General features: G+C 33.7%; 2 protein-coding genes across 6 annotated transcripts; one reads left to right on the top strand and one right to left on the bottom strand.

The window, feature by feature from the left end:
• Nucleotides 1-42: 42 nt before the first annotated feature.
• Nucleotides 43-15,769, bottom strand: LOC132294290 (protein LNK1-like). Of its 5 annotated transcripts, none has more exons than XM_059792088.1 (9): nucleotides 15,618-15,769; nucleotides 14,892-15,017; nucleotides 5,885-6,474; nucleotides 5,438-5,789; nucleotides 5,238-5,312; nucleotides 3,529-4,233; nucleotides 2,806-2,921; nucleotides 634-766; nucleotides 43-516 (listed from the first exon to the last, which is right to left on the bottom strand). In XM_059792088.1, the coding sequence occupies exons 2-9, from the start codon at nucleotides 14,913-14,915 to the stop codon at nucleotides 415-417; spliced, it is 2,097 nt and encodes a 698-aa protein (XP_059648071.1). In that variant the 5' UTR covers nucleotides 14,916-15,017; nucleotides 15,618-15,769; the 3' UTR covers nucleotides 43-414. The 5 variants fall into 5 exon arrangements, with proteins under 5 accessions (XP_059648071.1, XP_059648075.1, XP_059648070.1 ...); XM_059792092.1 differs by lacking the exon at nucleotides 15,618-15,769 and adding an exon at nucleotides 11,041-11,090; XM_059792087.1 differs by lacking the exons at nucleotides 14,892-15,017; nucleotides 15,618-15,769 and adding exons at nucleotides 7,814-8,023; nucleotides 8,098-8,930.
• Nucleotides 15,770-23,659: 7,890 nt separating this feature from the next.
• LOC132295854 (glycine-rich cell wall structural protein 1.0-like) lies at nucleotides 23,660-27,086 on the top strand. Its single transcript, XM_059794124.1, has 3 exons — nucleotides 23,660-23,759; nucleotides 26,757-26,845; nucleotides 26,946-27,086. The coding sequence occupies exons 1-3, from the start codon at nucleotides 23,660-23,662 to the stop codon at nucleotides 27,084-27,086; spliced, it is 330 nt and encodes a 109-aa protein (XP_059650107.1).
• Nucleotides 27,087-27,892: the final 806 nt, after the last annotated feature.

The following is a 27,892-nucleotide window of genomic DNA, read 5'->3' as shown; positions in this document are numbered from 1 at the left end:
TTCACAATCATTCCATCATTATTTTATTGTGACTTATAGATATAGAACTATAAATGCAAATATATATTCATGCAAGAAATGATGCTTATAAGACCTGCAGAAGGCAAAAAAAAATTCAAAGATGATACCTTCCACCCAGACAACATTTTATGGGTATGAAGTAGAAAGTTATGGGTAAGAAAGGGACTGGAATGATAACTCTATTTGCAAGGTCTTTTAGATGCCTCAAATTTTGAAAAATTGGTGAAGGATAAAAGCCAAAATTCAGATATTAACTCCAAACATGGAAGCAAACTTGGCCATCTACAGGGGCCTCTTGTATGTTTTTTTTATACACGATCATGCACAGAAATTCAATATTAGATATATTCAACTGAAACTGTGCTGAATCTTACTATTCTTTATTATTTATTGTCAGTGATCAGCAGCCTTTTTATCTTCTGCTTCAGAGGCTGTTTCTTCCTTACAAATCAGTTTCTCAGCCATCACAGGTGGGTTAGTGATAGGCCCATTAATCTGTCCATTCAACACCATAAGTGAGGTTCAAAATGATGACGTGACTATTGAGCATAATGTCTAGAATCTCCATTTCATATGAAGATTTTAATCTATAAAGGGTATATCAAAGCTTACCATAAGTGATTTCAGAGGCCAAGCATCATAAGCAGGCATTACAGACGAAACTGAGGGCCTGTGAAACAGTAGGTGTGCCATTGATCGATCTATAGGATTTGTATTGGTTTCTATATCCATAAATCCAGTGCACCTGAAATAAAAACAATAAAGCGAAATATCAGATAATGATAACTAGACTTCAGTCACAGCAGAACTTGCTCTATGTACAAAAAGGAAAAATCTAAAGCAAACAATACTGATTCATGGTGGTTGCATGCAGACTCCGACTTTGTATGTACGAAGCCAAGGTAAAGGAACGAGTTCCACTATCTTTTTGTCTTCATTACTTTTTCTTTTTCTCATGCATTTCAATGGCAAAGAGAGATCATCTCCAATAGTCCAGATATATTATTTCTTGGAAGTCCTACCCATATTTACCAATCTTTTCCAGCTGCATATATTGAATATGCACAAAACTAACTCAACTGTGACATATATCATCACAATCAAGTCCAGGTCTAACACTACGGTAAAGAAGTCATTGAATACAAACTTACCAGAAGGCAAAGATGATGATGATGATAACAGGGAATATGTGCATGAAATTTGAAGGAGAAAATTCTTACAACCTTAGCATAATAATCTCATCTCATGGACTGACTTGAGATTTAGTGTAGACCTTCTATAAGTTGAAAGAATTGCCAAGGGTTGAGAAGTAGTAAAAATAGAAGAAAGTGAAGATAAGAGGGTGAGGAGAAGAAAAGTATAACCCAACCGAGGAGAAGAAAAGTATAACCCAACCTTAATCTTTACAACATAGCATGTTTAGTACATTCATGGAGGTTCTGGTTATAGCAGTACAACAATGATAATAACAACTTCTTCATTTGTGATTCTTCCACGTTAATTTTGCCCAATATTCCAGCTCTAGGTCCCAGTTGGAAGCAATTTTGTCCACAAGAATAAGAAAGGAAGAAAGAAAAAGATGCATCACAGAGGAAAGGACTTTGGTGATGCATCACTCAAATTTTTCGTGTTTGTTTGTGTAAAAATGTAACAATAATGCAATGCCCCTTATAATAGTTTTTTTCTCAAATTGATATCTGAATTGAAATGTACAAATAAATTAATCTAAATTGAAATGTACAAATAAATTTATATTTTAGGATCTTGACATAATTTTGGCATTTGATAAGCTTATCTATTGATAATAAAAAATGCGAGAATTTAAAAATAGTGATTTAATATATCAAATATTTATGAAGTAAATTTAAAGAATGCTACAGTAATGATTTAGAAATACATGGAACTGTCTACAGTGATGAGTTGTGGATTGTTGAATGACGCATGAAGATCAAATTGAGGTGGAACCTCAGTAGGACAAATATAGGATCATTACAACACATCATGTTAGGCACCCGAAAACATGTTCATAAGTGAGTGAATAAGGATATTAAAACGGACGGCAAGACAAAAAATGCCAAAAATCATAAATGAATTACATTTGATAATTTTTAAGCCACTGATGACTGATGAGTGACATGTTTCAGATTGAAGTTGCTGCAAGGATAGAGAAACAGCAAGATAGGGTTTGCTTAACTGACACCAGATCGTTGGGACAAAAGCTTTCTTAGAGTAGAGAGGTGTTTAATGAGGGTATCCAAGTTTCCAGGAAGAACCCTAGTGGATAATTGAGTACATAACCCAAAAAATAATATTTGAGAGACTTTCAGCAAAGATATGTATTAATAATAAAAGAAAAAAGGGAAAAAATTGGTTATAGACATGTCCTTCCATTACTTTTTCCTGCAAATGTCCATTTTATCTGTTCCTTCAGCAATCTAAGAGGTTATATGACAAGAAGATGCTGCGCTAGTCCTGTTAGCAAGGTCAACAAGGAAAACTAGATTCAAGATGGACAAAATGAGCGAATAATACCATTTTTCCATGTAAGCAACCAGGTCACAGAAGTAATTCAAACCTGGTTTGCCTGGATTAGTAATTCCGGTAGTAGTTTAGGTGAACAATAATTACCACCACACATATTAGTGTAAAGAAAATATATGCATCAGTTCTAGCACCATGTGACTTCTTATGCATGTGAAATGAATAACAACCTGCCATTAGTATCATTTATCTTAAAATACATAAATAATATTGAAGTGCTGAAGGCAGGCTGTGATTACGTACTTAGTTCCTTCATCTCTGTCGCCACCATTCATATTTGCATGGTTATGCCTTTGCTCAGCACTCCTGGCCAAACGATACAGACTATCCCTTATGCATAATTTTGTCCTTATGTCCAACTGACATCAACCAGGTTTAGGTCAATCAGTTCCCAAAAAGTAGAGTAAAATCATCAAACATCATAAACAGTGTGGCACTAAAAGAATGTCCAATTTTCATAAATAAACAACAATCTTCCTAGGAAAATCTTTACACATTTCTGCCAATCACCTTCATTTGCTACAACAAATTCACAGCCACTGCCCGCAAAAATGCACATGAATAGGCAATAATATAATGCAAGATTCTACTTGATTTCTGTCTAACCTATTAGTCAGAACATGAATGCTATGACATGGCAGTGTTATTCCTTTCATGCATGCAGAAAACTTTCCTAGAATAAATCAATAACAGCTACACTCAACAAGAATTAAAGTTTTTTTTAATACAAAGTGGCTTTGCATTTAGAACCTTCATAGCTTTAGTCATGCCTATGATACTTATTCATAATAGCTTTTTCATGTTTTTAAGTGTATGCTAGATATACATGCAGGATAAAACAGTATCAAATAGCACACAATTACACATAAACACATGCACCTACATTTTTTCTGAATCATGATGGTTGCAAAACCACAGCCTTCAAGTTTTGAAGGGTATAATTAGAGTTTGAAAAACCATTAATACCTTTTCCATGACATGTTGAAGCTGAAGAAAACTAGTTGCTTCTAGTGAGATTTCATTCAATCCAGAAACTTCCTGTAAATTAGAAGAATCTAAGTCTGCTGGAACTCCCATACTAACACCTTCAACTTCATTGGGATCTTTTACTTCATTCTCAGAACTATGGTCTTGCTTCTGTACTGAAGTTGGCTCGCGAATTGCAGCCTGAACCACCAAATCAGCATGTTTAAGATTACTCAAGAATAGAGATTGAAATCCTTGTTGATGATGTAGCTTTTCACTCTTTTCATCCATTGTTGTAGATGGGACCTCAAATGAACGATCATGAGAACTCTCCATAGACTGCACTTGGTTTGATGCATAAGAAGACTCGTTTGTGGAGATAGATGTGAAACCGTTATTTTCAGAGTTGACATTAGATAGAGTTGAACCTACTGAAATTTGACCTGAAGGATGATGACTGTTGTCCGTATACATATGAGGAAAACGGGTCTGCAAGTAACCATGGGAATTTGGTCCCGTGTTTTGCACATGTTGCCGGATGTCTGAGGGAAGAACGTGACAAGATAAGTCACAAGAAGGAAGCTTAATGTCTTTGAATTGCAGGTTACCATTCTGATGATATGAACCACAACTGTCTAAGCATCGGCCTTTTCTTTTTATTAATGATCGGTTATGATGCTTCGACTGCTTTTTACGCAAATTGATCTGCCATGAAATAAAAATATATATTAGTAAACATAGTGAGATTATTGCATTTAAGTATTTCACATGTTCCAAGAAGTACATTCTCACAGATAGAGTTTCCAGTTCTATCACAAATGCAAACGTATGTTTATGAAGATGCAATATCAATGATTTATATCTCCTATGCATATCTCCCAATTACGGAACCATGTAGTTTTCCGGGTCCGACTCATGTCCCATTGGAATCACCACATAAGGTTCTTCCAAGAACATGTACTAATTGTCAGGTGGTCGTGAGACCCTCCCACTGTTGGGATTATGTGCCCTTCAAGCCATTGATATTTATTATTGATATAATCTGAGGCTTAATTAAATGCAATAAATATATGGTGAATTCCGTGTATTGTCGGTCCATGAGATGGATTGTGGTTGTCCCTTTGACTATGAATGTGATTTATGTGTGTATGATGGGTGTTCATGTTGACATTAAGTGTGCCCGTCAAGCCAATTTATCCTTGTATTTGACATCTTACTATTAATAGAATCTGATTTTAATATCGCATAACATGCATCACATACTTTACATGCATATATGGTGAAACCTCTGTCTTGTTTGACTCTAAAGTTGAGTCAATGTCCTTTGATTATGTAATATGATTTATGTGCATGCCGTGATGGGAGATATGCAATAGAGATATAAATCATTGATGTTGCATGTTCATAAACATATGTTCGCATTTGGATAGAACTGGAAAAAATCACCTCTCATACATAACTAGGTGACACGAATGCACACAAGTTTTCAATAACAAACCAAATGTAAACAGCAATCTAGAATTTTTAATTAAACAAACTCATTCTGAATCTGAAATCATTTAGTGTTGAACAAAATTTCTGTTTGACTCTCATTCAGAACTTTTAGCGCATGGCTCTTTTAGCATCCAGAACTTAGGGGGAAGAAAAAGGTATAAGATAGAAAGGAAATAAAGTTCTCATGAGTAAACAATCGTCGTTGTGTAACATACCATCCCATTGTTGTCATTTTTAGAATGGTTTGTGTTTGAAACTTTGAACTGAATGCCATCATTGAACTCAATTCCCTACAAAAATAACCAACAAACCTTACATGCTTTTGATTCAGAAAACAAAATAAAGGATTCCTGAATCTTCAGAATGCAATACAAGCAAGCAGCATGGAATTGAAAATTCAATGAATTTTACTGACTTGCTCTTTAGGCACAAACACATCCTTGCTTACGGAAGTTGTATTGGACACGCTCATGGAAGATAAGCGACCACGTGCAGCAGGCTCATTGGCCACAGATGTCCGAGAACTAGATTTGTAGCTAACAGAAACACTTTCTATGTTGGAATCATTGACTAGAGAACTTGCATTAATCAGTTTAGAAGGTTCACGATTTTCAGGTATATTTTTCGATGGACTTGACTCCGAATAAGAAAACTTCATATTTGGCTTCACTAGATCATTAGATCCTTCAGTATCAAGTGATGACGAAAACCAAGTTAGGTCATCTTCATTACTGGTACCCTGAATCCCAAATGTTGAATCACAACTTCTGCGACATAAGTAAATAAGTACATAAATATCATAACAGGATAGAAAAAGAGAAAAAGAAGGGATCTGCTCAAATGAAGGAGATTGAAAGACTACCTAAACATCCTATCAACGTCTTCAAAATTTCCAATATCCGGCCACCCATAATATAATAAATCACTGGATTCTTTGTCCTCGTGATCATTATCAAAAAAACAAAGATCATTATCAGTTTGAGGATTGTGACCGAGCAGATAACTGTATGAATTATTATCAACTGCCGCACACCTGTCGCCAATTATGGGAACATCAGCACAAAACTCACTGCCAATGGAATCTATATTGGTATTTTTGAAGCAATGACTCGACATCCTAGAAGTATCAGAAGCTAAACTTCTCCCTTCCTTGATTGAGTTACTATCACGTGAAGCAGGAAACACGCCTTCAGGTGTGTGAGTGGGTGAATCCTTTTCCAACATTGTGTCCCTTCTGTTTCTCAGAGCTAGAAACACTCGTTCCTCTTTTCCCTGTATGACATATTTAGCAGCATACTTGTCATGAGCATTACTTGAAATCCCAATTACTTCATGTCGAGGTTTCTTATTGCTATCCCCCTGAAATGCATTTTCATTCCTATGTCCACCGCCAGAATTAGGCACTATGTGATCATCACTCTGATCAAATTCATCCCAGAAAATATCTTCAAGCTGCAAAACCAATTATAGAATTTTAGCTGTAATGACTGCAGAGTTAGTCAGTTAACGAACATTCTTAAAATACTTTCCACAAAAAGAGTATAATAAACCAATCAGATAACATTGTGATAACTTATGAATGATGACAGTACAGCAATATGTGAAAGAATATTAAAATGTTGCAACAATCACTTTCATATGGAAATTTTATAAGACTATCAATCCAATCAAGCCAAAGAAAGAATTTAAGAAATTGAAAGATCTAATAGACACGGATGAAATTCAGAAGGAATTTCAGATAAATCCTAAGTCAGGACTCAGGACAAAGTAAGATAAGACAAAAAATACTAGGTCATACAAACAACAGAAGCACTTGATGTCTGACAATAGTTCCACAACAGATTCACATGAGGTGAATTCTAACACCGTGGAGCTCTGTATTAAAAGTTAAATAGTGGAGAAGGTAAAACGGGGGTGGATGGGGTTGAGAAAACTTTGGCACATATATTTGCAGAGGATGTGAGGGTGCCTTCTAGCACCCATATCTTTTTGGATTTAGAAAACCTATTAAATACCATGTTCCTGCAATTCAACAATTGAAGTCTTTTAGAATCTCGGCATAGAAAAGGTTGACTTATTGGAAGCATTTTGATGAATTTATGTATAATGCATTATGAAGGAAAGCATTTGCTATTTGTACTCCCTCTTGACTGTTATGAAAGAAACTAAAAGTACATGGTAATACAAACTTCGTGAACTTGACACTGATCTATTATAAGGGAATGTTTCTGAAATTCTCTCTAGAAGATAACAAGCAATCTTAGCTCTTAGTGAACTGATACTCACCATGCGCCTGGAGTAATTTCTGCATACCAAACTAAAATGACTTCAGCATTAGTAACTGTTCTCTTTGATCAACTCATAATTCACTTTGCCCCCAACATTCAATCTGTTTTGATTTATTCTCTCCTTTTCTACATATACCAACAAGATCCAACTTCAGCAAATATTAAAAAACCGATCCAAGACCAGCACACAGTATTCGGATCCCTTTTATTATTATTATTTGTTACTCTTTCAGTCTCTATAAAAGAAAATTATAAGACTTCATGCACCTTCCCACATATATATAGGTTAAGTTTTTGTTGAATAGAGCTTAGTCTCAATTGGCTGGTCATTACTTATTACCAGAATGAGGCTATTCACATGGGGTACATACACTATGGTTTTCTCTACAGTGTCGCTTTTTTAGCATTATTTAATATCTATTAAATATCTTTCATTATATACACATGGATCACAATACTTTGTATCAAAGAATATGGCTGGCTTCCGCATGGGTAAAAGTTACCTGAAATGTCACAAGTTCCTCTCCATTCCTTGTGGTCATCTTATGCTATGCTTAAAACATTAGAAGTTGGCTTCCTCAATAATCGATCAACAGATCAATCTTATCTCAGCCTCGTGAAAACACAAGAAGATTGCAGCTTCTCTTTAGAAAGTACCGACCACACCAGAAACCAAGGCAGGAGACAATGCCAGTCCATTACAACATCAAACCCTGATATCAAGCAATGATATAAGCACATGCGCAAATTTATCAAGCATGAGAACACGGGATCAGTCCACTCTTACCAGAACCCAGACCATGAGGACAAGGACTTCAACACAAAGCACCACTAATTCTTTCCAATAAAGCAATGTCCTCTGCTTTCATCATCCACCAGTTTAGAGTGGCCAGTATTATGCTACAAGTAATATCTCTATATATATACTCCCAAACCTAACCAATCCAAGTATTTGAAAGTGCATCCATCAAATTAAGTAATTCCTCCATTAAGATTCCAAGCACAATAATCTGTCTGAGCAATCATCCCAAGCACGGAACTAACTACAACCTAAACATTCATTAAGCTTGGAGGCACTCCTGTGAATTCAATAGTAAAAAGGCTTGGGAAAAAGTCAACTGTAAACCTTTGCAATTTTTCTTCTCCCTATGTTGAACTCCTCAGTAGATGGATGACCCAATATTCCAAAACATTAAAAAAAACATGCAAAATAATTACAGATCTTTCTTCTTTACCTAAACTACTGAAAGTAATCTGAACTAACCATTTAGTTTCCATGGGATGTAACCTAAATCAACGCATCAAGAAGAGACCTTGCCATGGGAGCATAAGAAGCAAGACAATCCATAAATAAATTATAAAAGATTTCAGTACTACTTATACATAAATACACATGCCTGGGTTAAGGCTTCTTGCACGAAGAATTACATATTTATCTTTGTTGTGAGCCACAAAAAAATTACGTCTTAAGTTTTGAGGTATGGCCCTCCAAATCAGCATAGCAAGATGAAATGGATACAAATCTTTATTTCCTAAGAGAAAGCAAAAGCAAGAATTTGAGGTGAAAAGCCATTACTTACCAACATCGTTTATATTGTCTGAACATAAAAAGATATTCATCTGTAAGAAGGCCAGGAGAAGCAAGAACCTCAATTTTATGATCAATAAGATTTCTAAAATGATTGAATTCCAAAGAAGGTAAGAACTCAAATAAAGTATATAAGCATAATCTGAAGATATGTGTGAAAGAATCCTTGAAAACATTCTGTCCCCACTATAAATCCTCCAAAAATAAAACCCTACATGCAATACCATCATCATCTTAGACAGTTGCGTCATCCAAAGGACAAGTGAGTCATCCAGACTCACTAAATTAGTATAATGCACGAGTTGAATTTGTAAGTCCTTGCAAGGACTTGCATGGTTTGAAGTAGTAAGCTCTTATGACGTAGTTCAAGAGATCAAATCAAGCAATTCAAAGGCATAAATATAAACAAGGGGAATTTATGTCCTTATAGTTTGCATTGATGTATCATATAAAGAGAAAAGAAAATGAAGGGATGCAAAACTTAAGGGTCGGTCTATCTTGAGAATTGAAAATTCCAGATTCAGTTAATTTATATGCTTTCTTATGACATAGTTCAAGAGATCAAATCAAGCAATTCAAAGGCATCAATATAAACAAGGGGGAACTATTTCCTTATAGTTTGCATTGATGTATCATATAAAGAGAAACAAAGATGAAGAGATAAAACTTAAAGGTCAGTCTAGCTTGAGAGTTGAAGATTCCAGATTCAGTTAATTTAAATGCTTTCTTAAGATTAAGATTACCATGCTGGATAAGGCAACATGAACACTTCAAACTAATTATCAAAGGCATATAGATATTGATGTAAAGCAAGCTAACAAGAAAAGGGTAAAATTAGTAATTGTGTAATCAAGTTTACGGTTGAACTGAGTCTTATTTTATATTGGTTTTAGGTTTATATGTTGTTATAGTTTTATTCATAATTTATTAGATTTTAGGAGTCAAAGAAATATTGAGAATTTTCATATTTACTAAAAACATGGGCTGAAGGTATGGTTCCATGGATTTTGTTAGTGAAGGAAGCTAGTATATTGGCTTTTTACGTTATATCATGCAATCTGTCACTCTTAAAGCAAAGCTAATTCCTATCCTTTTTTATTCACAACCTCAAAATTCTTTCTTACACACCTTAACTTGTACAAGATTTTTTATAACAAAAACACATCCGAAAACATATTGTAGGCTACATTATTATAAGTTTCCTAGAGCTGTCCTACAGTAGTTTGGTATCAGAGCATGTAGAGAAAGGTCTTTCCTGCACTTGTCCTGGATCATATGTACACTTAATTCTAGCATCCAACAACATGTACAGTTGGCTCTTAAATAACTAACTATCATGGAAGACACTGAATTTATTAGTTAATAGAATTCTAAGGTACTATATTTCTCTGATTCATTAAGCAAAACTTCTTTAACTTCATATATACAAATAAACAAACAATAGATGTATTTATGCACACCAACTCCACTGCAAGGCCAAAAAGAAAAAAAAAAATCTTCATAATCCTTATATTTAATTATTAACTTTGAGTGATTGCAATTTTAATGTGTATTTCCATGCTTATAACTACTAATTTAATGTTTTGAAAAAAGTTAATTTTTAAACAATAGAAATGTAGATTAATTTCCTCCAAATTTCTTACTTTAATAATTATAAAGTTATTAAATATTAATTATGAGAGTATCAACTGTCTTAGTACCATTTTCTGTTCCTGGGAAGGTTAATTTTTGGCTATACAAAAGCAGGAGCCACTTTGAACATGTTCAAAGAAATTTCCATCTTTGGGTAGTTCTAGTATATTACAGTACCTACATTTTGCTCCTGGGAAGTTTGTTAATTTCTTCATATGAAAGTAAATTCCGACACGGACACAGGCTGTGCTAGACTCGGTACAGACACAAGATGGACTTCACTCTACATTTTTCATCTCTTTCTTCTTCTACATTGCTCATTATTCAAACGTGTTGAACAAAGTATTCACCCTAAGTGACACTACCTTTACGAAATTATCAGGCACTGCATCCCAAGACACAGACAACTAACTCTAGAGACTGGATGATATACACATGATAGATGTTGTAAGATGACTAATTGAATCAAGGTAACAAGACCACTCTTCAGATAAACAATTAAAATATTACAGTTCATCCCAATAATGCCTTCCACCAATTATCTTCTATGTCCTGAGAACCTGAAATACACAGGAGGCGTAAAATGTCATTCAACACTTAAAGGACTTAGTTAATTACCAACTGAAAAAAAGAATGACCTAGCTAACAAGTGAAGACAAGCTTGAATGTTAGGTACTCAATCTGATGGAATACAATAAAAGTGGACTTGGTCTAGTAAAGGTAACATGAATGTTGCAACAACACCACATGAAGAAGATTTGAACAAGACACGCAATAAAGTTGACCTCTTTCCAAGGCACAAGGCAAAAAAGAAGTTGCCTCAAACAAAGCAAGGACCATATTTTTCACTAACATATATTTTTAGTTTAACATGTAAATGAAGAATAGAATTAACAGATTTTCGTAAATATGGTAATGAGCATTTTAAGAAAGAAAGTTATGTATATTTGAAGAATAAATAAATAAATATTTTATTAAACAGACGAACTGTCAGTCTTTCTTTTTCTTTTATTTTTTGGACAATAAAGTATACGAAAATAAATAAATAATAGAACTAAGAAACTTCGTAGTTTTATGTCAAGTACTGTGATATGAAGAACAAAAATTAAAAGAGTGAAGGAAAATTAGGGAAGGCACGCCATCAATGTGGCAGGCACCTTGAAAAAGGCATGTTCCAACTCCCCTGTCCTTGCCCCTATTTAAAGGCACCTTATGATGTGCAAACCTTTAATACAACTGAATGGCAGAACCATACAATTACCACTGGGAATGTTGTAAAGAGGCAAATCATCTAAACATCCTCATCAGTAGAAATTAACCAATCCAGATTCTTGCATTATATCACAGCAAAATGGCCAATATTACCCCAACAGCATTAGGAAAAGTAGAACTATTTAACTCTCAGCTCAGAATTATTTAACTATGACCATTATAATTATCTAATTGTTTCCCTAAAGAATATAGTTTTATATGCAACAATACGTTAACATAACTGAATAAATGTTTTCGGGAAAAAAAAAAAAAATGGCTTAAAAGGAAACTAAGAAATAACAAGGGAAGCCAAAGCTAAGCATCTGATGATTTGCTAATGGATTATTACACTTCCTGATAATTTACTTGTCTTTCACTAATCAGGAATGAGAATATGTTGGCTATTTAAGCCATAATTTAAATAAAAATAAGGTGTCATATAATTGTTATCCAAGGCAAACCAAAAAATGACTATTTTGTTTATCATGGATTAAAATTATAAATGTAAATTGAAGATATTACCTAGGAGCTAGATTAAGCGGGAGAACCCCTGCGAATGTTGTGTCATCGTAAATTACCTTTCAAGTCAAAAGGAATATAAATTCTTTTGTATAACTACAATGCCAAGTATGCTCTATAGTATAAATTCTTACACAACTCTGCATGAATACTACAATGCTAATTATGCTTTATAGTATAAATTCTTATATAGTTAAGAGTTAAATAAATAAATAAATAAATATATATATATATATATATATATATATATATATATATAAATAAATAAAAAGGTGTACTCGGAACAAGGATGTTAAGTGTAAAAACAGATAATTAGCAACAGCATTCATGGCTAGAAAAAATAAGTAGGAAATTCTTCTTGGCAATCAAATCTGAGCTTTCTTCTTCTCGTGTCATCACAATTAGAGGATCTAGGGGTTCGATTGGAGTATGTGTGCCAGACGCATATTCCATACCATGCCCATGCTTGTCCACACGGAAGGAATAGGAGAGTCCAGCTAACATAGGACAAAATCAATAACTCTAAGATAGTTACATCATATGCAATGAGAAATAATGGAGGCACCGCACGGGATAAGTAATTCATTTCAAGAAAAGGTGCCTCAACAACCCAAGAAGACCAAAACAAACAATCATTCTTGTGGAAAAGGACTCCCCCAATCTATGTATATATTGAAATTATTTTTTTTCTGAATCTTAATATGCTGACAATTTTTGTTCTCTAAATCTTAATATACTCCTCTCTTTCTTTTAAACTACTGGAAACCCAATAAACCTCGAATGACTTCCAAATTTAGAGACCAAAGTAAGTAAACAGCATTAAAAATATTTTTTGAACACGAGCGATTTGTAAAGAGTGAAAAAAAAAAGAAATTTCAAGAATCACTTCACATTATCACTCCACTTTATTTTGCCTAACTGAAGTTGTTTCTTGAATGTACAAATCAATCCACACTTCCATTATGTTTCCAAGTGTTTATTGAAAATCCCTGATGAAGTGCTGTGCTTCGAGCTCTCACAATCTTTTGCATTTCTCTTACAATTGTAAACAGCAGCATGAGTACTGTCATGCCAGCTTCTAAGGAGATGGGAGATAATTCATCCAATAATGGATCATTTTATATAACTGTCATCTATTTTGTACACTAGTTGTTTGTACTTTGGTTAAAACAGGCAAAAACGGTTAGATAAATGATCCAAAAGAAAAGAGGAGGGTCATGTGGTTTCCTATCATAGACTAAATAAGAAAACAATACTTTGATAGCAAGATATCATTGCAAAAAATTTTACAACATTATTGCGACTTAACAAATTTTTTAATGTAATTAGATTGCCATTTCTAAGCTATTTTCTTATTGCAGGGTTTGACAGAGGCCATGGCCTTAGATAGAGCGGAATAGAAACATAGGATTCATGTAGCCGACCCCAAGTGGTTGGGAAAAGACTTTGGTTGTTGTTGATGTATGTTATGAACAAAAAGAAATTCCACGAGTCATATCCCAAATAGTACATAATATGCATTACAATTTCATGGTTACAAACTTGTCTTGGTAAAAAAGAAATAGTTTTGTGCTTATTAAATAGGTATTGAAAAGAAATAAATTTGAAGTAGCTAGAAGTGCAAGCACTTAAAATTTAAATAACAATATTAATATGCATTACAATTTCATTATTACAAACTCGTCTTGGAAAAAAAATAGTTTTCTGGTTAGTTAAATAGTTATTGAAAAGAATAAATTGAAATAGATGGAAGTGCAAGAACTTCAACTTTAAAAAAGAATAATTTGGACTCATCGATGCGTGAAAATTAATCCATTGTGCCTTAATGTGATTTTCCTCCCAATAGGATCACAATACTCCTGGAAATAAGTAAATGATGCAAATAGCTCTCAGATGGTCACCCTCCAAAATATAGTGGCAACCTTCAAATCATGTGCACTCACAATCAAAAGCTTGACTCATTAAATTATGCCCAGTAGATTCTCGAATTCGTCAAATATTGTGAATGAAAACATCGGGAAATTCAGCAAGAGATGGCCAGAATTCTGCCTGAAAGTTGCCACAAATCTTCCAGAAAACTCGTCCAAACTCTGCCTGAAAGACAACTGGGAAGACGGCCAAAAAAGTTAGCTGGAAATCTTCACCAGAAGATTGCCAGCAGTAGAAGCTAAGAGAAACAGAGGAATGGGACTAATAAGATGGCTACCGAACAGCCCAATTAATATGATCTTAGCCAAACCACGATTCAAAATGGAAGCCCATACTTTTAACTTAGTGTAAACAGTACTCCTGAATGAACCTCTTTAAATTACTTCACCTGAACAATGTAGGACAAGGATTCTTTATAAAATTTTGCAGCATCCAAACAACATATTGCAACAGATTACAGTAAAAATGTATAACATGCAATTACAGATAAGATACTAAAATTTGTTATGTGTAAAGAATGAGCTCAAAGCAAGACAAGGGATAAGAATTCGAATTCCATCAACCATTTCACTAACAAGAAATTATAACAAACCAAACGTACTACAGTAACCATCAAAAGAGATTTTAACAACTTATTTTTTAATTTAAAAAGAAATTCCTACCTCATAAACGCACGAATCAGACATTCCTTCAATATCCTCTATCGGTCTATCCAGCACTAAAAGTACAAGCAATCGTCTGATCTGATGTCATGTTTAGCACAAAAATCCTTCTTTACCTCCACTTTGCTAAATCAATACAAACAACGCAATATGAAAGAGAGAGTGTGAGAGAGAAGGAGAATTAAAATAAATTAAAAATCAAAAAAAAAAAAAAAAAAAAAAACAAAAACAAAGGGTTAGAAATCGATAACAACACACTCAAATAAACTATAACCGTGAATCATCTCCTCCCCCAGCCTCCGTTTGGTTGCTGAGAAAGCAGATGAAATAAACAGAAAAATGCAGATTCTAAGAATAATTCCTAAAACTAAAACACACATATCAGCAAAAGTAAAAGAGTTACTTAATCCAGATTTAGTGAAGTGTTTAGTTTTCTATAGTACCAAACAGTAATAACAGAAGTCTCAAATTTTTGTGTTCTTTTCTTTCAGCAAATCTTCTCAGCAACCAAACAAAGCGTAAACCAAGACCACAAGTTTATCCCAGATACCAAAACAAAAATAACACCGTTATCACTATGTACACAGGAAGACTGACAAAATAATAATAATAATAATAATAATAATAAAACTTAAAATTTCAACTAAAATTTCACTTGCCCGGACTAAAAAAGCTTAAAATTTCCAGTAAACACCATTTCCACCAAGATCTCAACGGAAAACTCACCGGAAAATCAGCGATTAACAAGAAAGGTGAACTTGAAAGAAAATCCAAAGCTCAGTCAGAAAGCAACGAAGATAAAACCCTAATTTGGATTGATGCTGATAGAGAATTTCGGAGGTTCGAGAGAGGGCGCTTTAGAAAAGAGAGAAGAAAATTTGGGTTTTTTTATTAATATTTTTAATTTTTCAATAAAGGTAGGTCACGCGTGGAGCGACACGTGGCGTGGAAATCAAAACAATGACTGGAAGGGAGAGAGTGTATCAAAATTCGTGGACGAGAATGAGGGTTGAGATACGATCAGATTCTGCAATCTGATTGGTTAGTTGTGTGTGAGGTTATAAAATGGTGACACGTAACTGGGTGGGACCACTTGGCACAGAATCTGTGGTACAGTGCGCACATGGTGTCTCGTGCTATTGCTGATTCTTGTTGTTAGGCAGTAGAGCATTTCATTTTGAGAAAAATGGCAACCACTTGACATTTGGATCGCGTGGGGGCCTTTAGGTTTAACTGCTGACGTGTGACAGTCCACCGTTTTTGTTTTTTTTAAGAAGGTACTGGGTAAACTAGGTATACACTCAAATTTGGGACAAATTTCTGAAGAGTATATAACTCAGAGTAATGATACTCTGTTAGATTAGGTTGGCCTATTCTTAGTTTGAATCTCACGTGTAACTATCATATATATCAGCCTAAATAGTTAATATTTTATTTGCGTACTAAAGATATCAAAAATAAATATAAAAATACGTTAAAGTGATTTTGACGACCCCTCTCTATTTCTCTAATTTCTTCATTTCTCTTCTAGACTCACGGTTCTCTCTTTTCCCCTTTGCAAAATTGAAAGAAAAACAAAATATTGAGAAGTCTCTATTGGTTCATAAAATTAAAGGGAAAAATATATATAAACGTATATGTTTGCTTAAAGAGAAAAAAAAATCAAACCCTAATAAGATTGAACGTATGTATGTAATAAGATTGAACGTATGTATTATGTATTTTTTTTTTTTTTTTGCCAATATATATTTTGACTTTTGTATATTGTATCAGTTTTGGGGATTTGATTAGGAAAAAAAAAAAAAAAACAAACCTTCAAAACTTCATTATAAAGTGATACAAGAGAAAGAATCAAGGAAGCAACAGAACAAAGAAGAGGAATCGAGAAATAGAGAGATAAAGAGGGGTGGTCAAAATCTCTTTAGCTTTTTTTCATATTTATTTTGTTATAATCAAATATTAACAATTTAGGTAATTACGGGACTAGGAATAGACCAATTAAATCTAAGAGAGTATTATTACTCTATAAATTATTGGATGAAGGTGATGATATGCTTCACTCATCCAACATCAAAAAATTATTGCATATCTAAAAAAATTTACATGATCATTGGCCAAAGCCAATCAATACTATTTAGTTATCTGACAAACTTTATAATTTTAGTCATTTATTTATTTTTGTGCCAAATAATTTACAAAATGCTTTTAAGAAGATTTGAGCACTGTTATCCTTCACTTTGAAAGAAAATGAGATACTAGCCGGATCGAAATCAAAGTAGGATCCTTCACTCTGAAAGAAGAAGAGATGAACTCCAATTTTCTCTCAATTTTTTTCTTTTCTTTTTCTCTTCTTTTTGTTATTCTATTCCTTTTTATCTTAAAATTTTCTTCTTCTTACACCCATGTACATTGCCTTGCTTAGTTATAATTATTTATTTATTTATTATTATTTTTTTCTTTCCTTAAAATTTGCTTCTTCTTCTATTTCTTTTTCTTCATTAGTTTCCTAATACATTACCTCACAAAACTATCTTAGGCTCGTTTGGTTAGATAGAAATAAGCAAGAAAATAAATGGGAAATGAAGGAAAAGTGAAGTGAATATAAGGAAAGTTACTTTCTATCAAGCTTTTGGTTAGTATGAAAATTTATTCAGGAAAATTGTATGAAGATATTAGTTTATTAGTTTGGATAGAATGAAAATTAAAAGGAAGTGATTGCACATACCAAAATTACCTTTATGATTTCAAATACTAAAAAAATAAATAAATTTGTGTTTGATGATGTCTACTTTTATCAAAGTTTTAATTAAATGATGAATTATTAAATTTAATAATATAATTATTTATATTCATTTATATTGTTTAAATTAAAACAATAATTCAAGACTTCTTAGGTAGAATCATATAAGTATAACTAATTATTCATTTAAGAGAAATAAAGAAACTTAAAAATTAAAAAAATTTGGGCTCATGGACTCACAGGCTTTCAACCTAAGAACACAAAAAAAGCAAAATATATATTATTATCTGTATATATAATAGAGGTGTATATATATATCAAATACACTGTATATATTTGGAACTAAAAAAAAAAAAAATCGCCCACATAGTATTGCAAGAGAACATATTTAGAAAGAACTTGCCTTCTAGAAGTTCACTAAAATAGAAATTGTTAGAGAACTTGCCTCTTTGAAACTCAGTAGAAAAAAATTCTCAGTTAGAAAAGAAAGAAATTAATTGTTTTACATAATTTATTTATTTGATAAAATAGGAACTTCAAATAAAAAGAAGCTGTTTTCACGAAAAAATATTATTTTCTTATGTTTTGTGTGAGAAGAGTTTTGGGAGAAACTAGTCTAATGCGGGAACTATATTTTCTATTACGATTCTTTTTCCATCTATCAAAACTCTAAAAAAAATTTTTAAAATTTTCTCTTTCCTTTCTTTTCTAGTTGATTCCATCTAACCAAATGAAACTTTAGTGAAAAGATGTCATTTTAATTTTTTTGGGAAGGCGATATTCACACTGCACTTTTCTCCCACCGCACTTCATTTACTTTTTTCTTTTTAAAAAAAAAATGACAAGAAGATCCATAAATTCATAATGCATCATTCCTTATTTTATAATGTCATAATTATCCTTTATTAACTTTTTTTTACCTTCATTACTTCCTTTACTATTTTTTTTTCCTATGCCATACTTTCTTTCTTTTTTCTTTGTTTTCTTTTTTTAGGAGATCCTCTCAAAGAAGTTAATTTTATTTTTGGCAATTGAAAGAGATAATTTATTCAACAGTGACATTTTTATTTATTATTATTTTTTTTTTGGTACAATCTTCACAAATAATTTATTCAACAAAGTTAACTTATTTTTATATTTTGTCAAAATAGATAATTTATTAAATGGAGATAATTTTTTTTTAATCCTCATTTTTTGTGTATATATATAATATATATATTTTTTTGATCTTGTCAAAAGAGATAATTTCTTCAATAAATATATATATATATATATATATATATTTTGGAGGGGTTAAATTTGTTGTATTGTCAGAGACCTAAAATATTAAATATAGATAAAAAGAGGAAATCGGAAAGTTAGTTGTGTTATTTAAAAAAAAATCATCATTCACTTATAAAGTCAGGATTAGAATTGCCATTTCGTCTCCGTTTGTTTAAGCATAAAATATTTTATGTATTTTTTGGTATTTGGTAGTCCCAAATTCAAAAAAAATCTTTTACGGACAAAAATAATTTTTCAAAACTTAACCAAAATAACTTAGCAAAAGCATATGGCATCGAAAACGCCAATCAAGTACATGAAAGAGTTACATGATGGCACCAATAGGCTAGTGGCCTAGCAATACCAGGTCCCTACTTCCCATAAAAAGATCAGGGTTTGAACCTCAGTGCAGACGTGTGTGTGCTTATAAAAAATAAAAAAAAAGGTTACACAGTGGCCAAAAAGTAGTCTAGAGAGAGAAATTATTCAAAGAGAGTTTTTAGAGAGAGAGAAAGAGAGGATCACGTTTACATATGCTATAAAATAACTGTTAAGAGATAGTCCATAAGCTCAATACCTATTGTGGGGGCAAGAGGCACAAGACTAATCTATTCTTTAATAACAATCATACAATTTTCTATTTTTGGTTAATTTCTTCAATTTGCTTTTATTATAATTTTTTTTATTTTTTTATTTTTGTCATCATTAAGTAGAAGAAAAGAAAGGAAATATACATACTTCCTCCATTCTAAAATAATTGTATATATTTTTTATATAATGTTTTTAAAATCTGTAATATTACCTCCACTAATCTTTTAACCTTTTCCCCTCTCTACAATTTATTTCACTCCTTATATAAATTGTACAAACGATTTTTTAAAACAGAGATGATTTCGTCTCTCTTTTCTTGTCCGAGTTCTCAATATGCATGCCTTCTCAAATGCGAGATTGCTATTGATGCACACAAAGAAATTGAATAGAGAATTCAATCTTAAAAAAAAAAAATTGCAGTTACGTCGAGCTTAAAACTAACTTATTATTGAAAAGTTAAGATTAATTGACGTAAATTATTTTGAATGTCCTATATTTGTGAGGAGAAAACAATGTACCCCTAGAAGAAAGGTGAATCAAATTTTACGATACCTATACAAACCCAAGCATACATGTGTGGAAGAGATTAAGGTAGCATCTTAGATATATTATTTTGAATGTCCTATATTTGTGAGGAGAAAGCAACGTACCCTAAGAAGAAAGGTCAATGAAATTTTATGATAGCCATACAAACCTAACTATACATGTGTCGAAGAGATTAAGGTAGCATCTTAGATATGTGTTGACCACAATTTTTCTAAGATTGTTTTCAATTATCATCTTGTCCAACAACAAAAATTCTTAGTACTAACCGAAAAAATAATTTGAAATGGAGTATGAATATTTTTAAATGAAAATGTCTATTGAGTTAAAATATTCCTCAACTATGTCCAAATTTGCAAAATACGCCCTGAAGTATTTTTTGTGCATAAAACCCCCTGAATTATCACATTTAGTTGCAAAAAGCTCCATTGTCTTGACTATTTTTCATTAAATGACCATACCCTTTTTTTTATTGAATTACACATGATCCATTAAATTATAAAAAAAATTCATACTAATTTGATGAAATATTCTCCTTTAAATAAGTAGAAAATTTGGAAATAATTTAAGTAATTTCTTAATTTTGAATGAATATATTGCATAACAAAGAAGATATTTTTTTATTTATGTAATTTATTAATATATTACATAAAATAGAAGATATTTTTTATTTTCGTAATTTATTCATTTGGCATGAATATTGTATGAAAAAAAAAAGGGTATGTTTTTACACTTTTTTTTTTAAAGTGAGTATAATAAGTTTTATTATAAAAAAGTTAATAATTTTAGAAAATGGTAGCTACCAATCTATTTCTTATTTTCCATTTTTATGATAATTGATAATAATTATAAAATTAAGGTAAATGGTACAAATAATTTTTTCATAAGAGAAAATATAATAAGAAAGGGTAAAATAATATTTTGTGATGGATTATTTGAAAAGGGCAATAATTCAGGAGGGTTTTTTTGCACTTTTACCCTCTTTTTTTTTTTTTTTTTTTATCAGTTCAAAGGTCGTCCCCTCTCAAATTATTTCCCGACTCCGTCATTGCTTTCATCACATCACTTTTCCATGCTGCAAAAAAAGAGAGAAATAGACTCCATTGAACACCCAAATTTGTATCTCAAAGCAATAGAATTTTCAAGCATACAAGATAATCAAACATCAACCAAATTAATAGCAGTCCACAAATTTTAGTATGATACATGAACTGCTAGATCATTGACAGCACAAAGAAGCTCATTAAAGCATTAATTCAGGTTTGCTCTCAAGTTCAAGATTTACGGGATGTGATTGACCAAGACTATGTAAAAATTTCTCGCCCATCTATTTTTCAAATGCTGTTACCACTGGCCCTCAAAATATTATATGCAGATTTGAGTGGGGTAATTCCTCCTTAAGGGAGAAATCCTTAAGAGCTTTGATTATCAAGATAGTCTTTGCTGCTACTATGATATTCATTCCATTCAGAGAAGCATCGTTGAGACTGTGAAATCCAGAGTTCTACATGTCACGCCCTTGGGGAGGTGAGATCATCACAGACACCTCAACTTATTCTCAAGAAAACCTAGAATCAAAATATATCTTCATCATACAAGTACTCATAATGTATGTTATAAAATGAGATACTTTGGTCTCCAAGACTCCAAAAAGTCTTTTTAGCTTCAAAATTTCACATGGTATAAGCTCTAGTTTATACACAGACTATCTCTGAAAAAAAACCACAGTTCACAATTACGCGCCACATCTCCAAAACAATTCACCTTAAGCCCTCAATAAATTCAACTGGGCCTAGTTGTAAATTGCAACATGTAGTTTTTGGGTGCAAGTTGGGCAGGCCCAACCCAGGCCCGGTAACAATCCGACCTCAATCCGAAATCGGGTCGGGCCAGGCTGAGGTTATCCAAATTTGGGCTCTGCCTAGTAACACCCTAACCCGAATATTTCCAGGCTGGCCGGGTCCCAAATATATATATACACAGATTACACACATCACTTAATCAAGCATGCCATTTTCTATGTATTACAATTGAAATCCTATAAAACTATAGGGCCATTGGATATTCGATGAGAAGAGCTAATAAAGTGGTGGAAAGTTCCTTGAACATGGTGGATGATGATAACGCAAAACTGAGTTATCAATCAGTTTAAATGAATCTGCTGCTAAGTGGGAGATATATTCATCACCTAGGTCCCTAATAAACATCACTCTCCTTGCTGCATTAACTTAATCAATCATTCAAGGGATCATAAAAAACCTAAAAGAGGAGATGACTTTACATAAAATTCATAGAAAAATACCAATTAAGAATTTTTTTAGTGTATAAACATCCTATCCACTTTATAAATAAATTCCTCTCCCCTGTTGGGAGTCATGGTGTGAGATTTATATTGATTGTAAGATTGTAATTACATCTTCTCTCTATGCATCTAAACATACTACTTTGAATGCATAAAGTTCAAAAAAATGAATTATGATAGGACAAACTACAATGACCTCCCCTGAGGTTTGGACTAATTGCAACTAAACCTGAGGTTTGTCATTTTGTTGCAATGTGACCCCCTGAAGTTTTCCTCATTTTGCAATGACCTCTCCTCTGTACAAAAAAAAATATTTTTTATCAAAAAATTAGTTTGAATTGACTAAAATGCCCATCAACAACGTAAAAAGACTTTATTACCCTTGTAATGGAAACAAATGACAATAAAATTCATGTGAAGTGGACCAAACTACCCTTAAACCACTTAGTCACCATTGTGTCTCTCTCCGAACCCACCTCCACTTCTTCATCGCCACCATCACTTCTGCAGCACTGCTAAATCCATTTGCAACACCAAAATAAAATAATGTGTTTTGTGTACAAAATTCACACACACACACACACACATAATACATATATGGTTGAAAATTCATACATACATACATACATACATATATATATATATATAAAGATCAGACCAGTCCGATCCGAACCAGTCACGGCAGTCCGCCACCGCCGCTGAGCTTCCAAACCAATCACGGCAATCCGTGATCGCCGCTGAGCTTCCGAACCAGTCACGGCAGCCATCACCGTGCCCAGATCTTTACTCGCCGTGAATTTGTCACCACCGCCCACCGTCCATTACGGCCGAAACATATATCTGAGCCACCGCAGCCGAGCCCATCCTCATCCTCGCCGGTCCATCACCACTGTTGCACCACCGGCTTGAGGAATTTGTGGTGGCACGGTTACAGAGCCCTCGTCGATCCATCACCGCCATCACCGATTGTAATCGAAACCCAATACTACAACAATCACGACACTGATTGCAGAGCCCTAATCAAACCCAACACCACCACCACCACCATCACCGATTCATTCAGATTCCTTCTTCGTCACTCGAGTTCGCCTGAATCAATGGAGTTTCAGCATGATCTTCTTCGTCACGGTTTGGGTTGAGCTCTATTTTTTTCTTTGTTTCGCTGGAATCAATAAAGCATCTAAACCTTGCCCTTGGCCGATTAGCTTGCCTTCAATTCGGTCTAATTTAGATGTTTACATTCAAAGCATTGTTGTACAATACGGAACCGCCGGCTGAGGAGATAGGCTTGAGATTGAATATTGGAGATGGGTTTCAGTTTTGAAGAAGATGGTGCTTGGTAGGGGTGGTGAAGTGATGGTGCTTGGTGGGGGTGGTGAAGTGATGGTGCTTGGTGGGGGTGGTGAAGTGATGGTGCTTGGTGGTGGTGGTATATATATATATATACACACGCATATAACCCGTATGTCACTTGCTATACAAACCCACTTTGGTGGTGATGGTGGCACTGGGTGTGGTGATGGTGGATGGTAGAAGTGGCCTGGGTGGAGTAATTGGTGGAGACGAGAGAGAAGAAGAGGATAAATGTTATTGGGTAAAAAGGTCATTTGTTATTTCTCGGTATTTTAATTTTTTAATAATATAATAATGAGGGTAGATATGTAAATTTACTGTAAAATCTGAAATTGGGGGGTCTTTGCAACAAAATGGCAAACCTCAAATTTAGTTGCAATTAGTCCAAACCTCAGGGGAGGTCATTGTAATTTGCCCATTATGATATGCTATTAATGAATTATGAATGATAATATTTTTAATACTACACCCACAATTTATGAAGACAAAAAAATCTTAAAACAAAAAATAATTCGAAAAACAGTTCAATCTGGCATGGATTCTATAAATTACGAGAAAAAATAGAGATAAATTCCTAATGGCGCAACTGATTAAGTTAACTATCAAATTTCAAATAACTATTCAGATCTGTTTAGACTTTAGACTTGCAAGCTGCAACAAAAAATCGGAAATATTAGCCAGACGAATCATATAAATTTCGACATTCAGTTTAGGTATGTTTCCTTTCCTTATTTAAAAGAAATTAAAGCATGCCACAATGGTAAGTCCTTTCAAACGTTAAAACATATCGTTTCAAATAGTATGTCAATTCATGAATTAAAATTACGAAGAATTCTTGTCCCTACCTCTGGTACTCATGGGCGGAAGCATGAATAATTAATTTATTATAGAGGATAGTTGCACCCCTATAATTTTTTAATAAAAATTAGGGTTGAAGTGTAATAATGATGATGCATGGGTTTATAAACTGTAAATGGATCAGAGCTCTTCCCCAAGAAAAAATGGAATATTGAGAATGATTGAGAATCACACATTTTACCATGTAAGCCAGAAGAGAATTGCTAAATTGAAGGAAACCCAAATGATATAATCCCACAGAGCAACAAAATGAACAACACCCACAAACGGAAATGTATGAAAACACACCGATATTGAAAATTGAGTACCTTTGAATAAGAAATGATGTGATCATAATCATGAGAGAGAGGGCAACCCACGAGCATACGGAACACATTGTTGTCTGCTTTTGATCTTCTCAACAGCATTTTTGTTTGACACTGTAAGGGAAGCTTCAGGGTAATGGTTATACAATGAAAAATGACACAGTTTGGATTAGTAATGGAGTAGGCAGGGGTGGAGCCAAGAATTTAAGGTTTGGGGGGGGGGGGGGGGGGGAAATCAATTGTAATATAACTTATTTTTAAATACTGGTCATAGTATATATATCTTGAGAAAATTCAAAAATGAAAAAAATAAACTTGGACAAATATATATATATTGATGTTAGAAGAAAATTATAGAGAAGAAATATAAAGAAATAAGTATTGTTAGAAAATCAAATTTTCTTTATCAATTGTTTTAATTTTTCAAAAATCTAATTTTCGGAAGAAGAAAATTAAGTAGATATATTCCAAATTTAACAGCACAATGAATTTTAACTCAATTTTTAACAAAAAAAAAAAAAAAATTCAATAAGATTATTATTAAGTTATTAAACAAGATACAAATAGTTATAAAATTTGTTATTTAGAAAATAATAACTAAAAAAGTATATAGATGATATTATTATTTTTATTAAAAGTCTCACAATACTTTAGTTTATCTTCTTTCCAAATGTTCCTAGGACTTGCCAATAAAAATTGTTATATGATTTTAGGTATTTTTCTTCTAAATGCCATTTTACGAAAATGTTTCACAAAAAATGCTTCATCCATTTTTACCAAACATAAGATAACAACTATAATAATTATTTACTAAAAAAAATGACTATAATAATAATGAGCTTAAATTTTTTTTTTTTTTTCATATTATTTAAGCTTTTAAAAGTATAGTTAAAATAGTGCAAGTTGAAAAATATTTAAATTTGAAAGAAACACAAATTAAATTTATTTTCAAACTCTTTATTTTGAGTCAATATGTCTTTTGAAAAAAAAGATTGGGGGGCCACTTGAAATTTTTAATTAATTTTAGGGACAAAATCAACAAATTAATTAATATTTAGGGGCCTGCTGCCCCCCTCTAGCTCCGCCCCTGCCAGGGGCGAAGCTAGGAATTTAAGATTGGGGGTCGGATTTGAATTGTGTTAAAAAAAAAAAAAAAAAAAAAAAAAAAAAAAAAAAAAAAACCCCTGAACTATAGGGGTTTTGCAACTAACCCCCCTGAATTACAAGAAACCCCAATATACTATGAATTTATTGCAATTTGCCCACTCAGGCCACCGAAATGAAGAATGACGAAACTGCCCTTCCAATAAAACGACGCAGTTTCTTATAATCCTTCCTTTTTCAACGGCTTCTGCTCCACCTCAGCTTCTAAGTCTCTCTGTCTTTTCCGGCCGCCTTCCACGGCAACAGTTGTGTCATACGACTTCCGACCTCGAGTGCAAAGTTGACAATAACCTTACTTCCACGGATCTTGAATGCAGCTCGGTCATAAGCCAATGGCGGTGTCAAATGTCCCAGGCCAAACCCTCGAGCCGCGACGATTCAGATATCGGATCTCCGTTGCGAACTTGCCCCACAGCCTTCGTCGGACACCTCTGTAATGCAACCTCTCCTCTGTATTCAAAGGTTTCTTTATAGACACAACTCTCGATGGCTGAGTCAACTCAGCGAATTCCAAAACCTCAAATTTCTTCACCGGTGGCAAATCGATCTTCAACGATGGCCTGCGATCGTTGAATCTCAACTCGGAATTCGATTCGAAGTCCAAATTTTTTGACTTTAGCCTCCTGAGATCGATTATTTGGGGTTTTTATTCGAATTCAAAGAAATCATTTTCAATATATATATATATGTCTATAAGTGTATATATAGATACATATGTGTCTGTTAAATATATGTGTCGGTGACAGTGGTGGTGGTGTTGGGTTCGATTAGGGCTCTGCAAGGTGTCTTTGATGGTGGTGATAGTGGTGGCGGAGTGGGTTTATGGTTCAATTTGGTTTCACAATTGTTTATGCATCTCCATTGAATCCGGCTAGCATTTTTCGTTACTGAGTTTGGTTGCGCAACCGATGGTGGTGTTGTTTGGTTTCAATTAGAATCTGCAGACAAGCCGAATCGATGATGGTGGTGGCGTTGAGTTCAATAAGGGCTTTGCAAGGTGTCCGCGATTAGGGCTTTGCGCAACCGATGGTGGTGATGGTGGCGGCGGAGTGGGTTTGTGGTTCAATTGGGTTTAACAATTTGGTTCAACATCAATTCTCTGAGTTTCTATTGGTGGTGTTGTGGCGACGGCGATGGTGGTGGTGCTGTATTTGTTACAGATCCGACGAACACGCAGTGCAAGGACAACGGCGGCTCGCGATCGCGATTCCGAAAGCGGCAAGGAAGGAACCCACTGGCATCGAATGAACATGGTCGTGAAGTAGTGGGCAGCAGCGGCGAGAAGTGATTCTGATCGGTGCAAGGGCGGAACTTCACTGGTGGCGATAAAATGGCGGCGATTGGGTTCTGTGATTGGGTTGCAATACTGGTTGGGTACCAAAAAAAAAATAAAAAAACTCCATTCAATTATAGTATTTGATTAATGAGTTTTGTTTGTATGATCAAATTATTAGATGGTTTTGAAGGAAATTCAAAATTGTTGTCAGAATTCGTCCTATGGTTCATAGGTTTTGAGGTGTATGCTGGGGACAGCTGATAGTTTTGGTGGGAATTTCAGTACCGAGCTCGGCGGTGAGAGGAACTGCCGGCGAGTTTAGAATTGAATCGACAGTGCTTGCAGCAGTACTTGGAATGGTGAACTGAACTGATAATGATGGTTAGGTTTGGCGAGCAGAGAGCTCGGCTATGATCAGTGCTGGGTTTGATCATTGTTGCTGTAGGGGACAAGTTTGATGGAGATGAAGGGTGTGTTTGGCAGTCCGTTTATAACCCATTTCTAGGCGCAAATGTTTGGTTATAATGGTAGCAAGGGCATTCTGGTCCTTTATTTTAAACATCCGCATCACGTGATGGCACATACCATTTGTCAGTCAAAAACCTG

Source organism: Cornus florida, unplaced genomic scaffold (genome assembly GCF_030987335.1).
Source record: "Cornus florida cultivar Cherokee Brave unplaced genomic scaffold, ASM3098733v1 CherokeeBrave_3.0.0_Hap2_Chr02, whole genome shotgun sequence".
NCBI classification, from domain to species: Eukaryota; Viridiplantae; Streptophyta; class Magnoliopsida; order Cornales; family Cornaceae; genus Cornus; species Cornus florida.
The sequence above is the reverse complement of the archived record's forward strand: the minus strand, read 5'-3'. Positions and strand labels throughout refer to the sequence as shown.

What these genes read in the sequence shown, in the direction of transcription:
- LOC132294290 (XM_059792087.1), bottom strand. Translation starts at nt 7,852, where the DNA reads ATGACCACAAGGAATGGAGAGGAACTTGTGACATTTCAG. An exon ending in TGTTTGTGCCTAAAGAGCAA is followed by an intron (nt 5,313 to 5,437) that starts GTCAGTAAAATT and finishes TTATTTTTGTAG; the next exon opens with GGAATTGAGTTCAATGATGG. An exon ending in GACAGAGATGAAGGAACTAA is followed by an intron (nt 767 to 2,805) that starts GTACGTAATCAC and finishes TTTTTATTTCAG; the next exon opens with GTGCACTGGATTTATGGATA.
- LOC132295854 (XM_059794124.1), top strand. Translation starts at nt 23,660, where the DNA reads ATGGTGCTTGGTAGGGGTGGTGAAGTGATGGTGCTTGGTGGGGGTGGT. An exon ending in GATGGTGCTTGGTGGTGGTG is followed by an intron (nt 23,760 to 26,756) that starts GTATATATATAT and finishes TGTCGGTGACAG; the next exon opens with TGGTGGTGGTGTTGGGTTCG. An exon ending in TGGGTTTATGGTTCAATTTG is followed by an intron (nt 26,846 to 26,945) that starts GTTTCACAATTG and finishes GGTTTCAATTAG; the next exon opens with AATCTGCAGACAAGCCGAAT.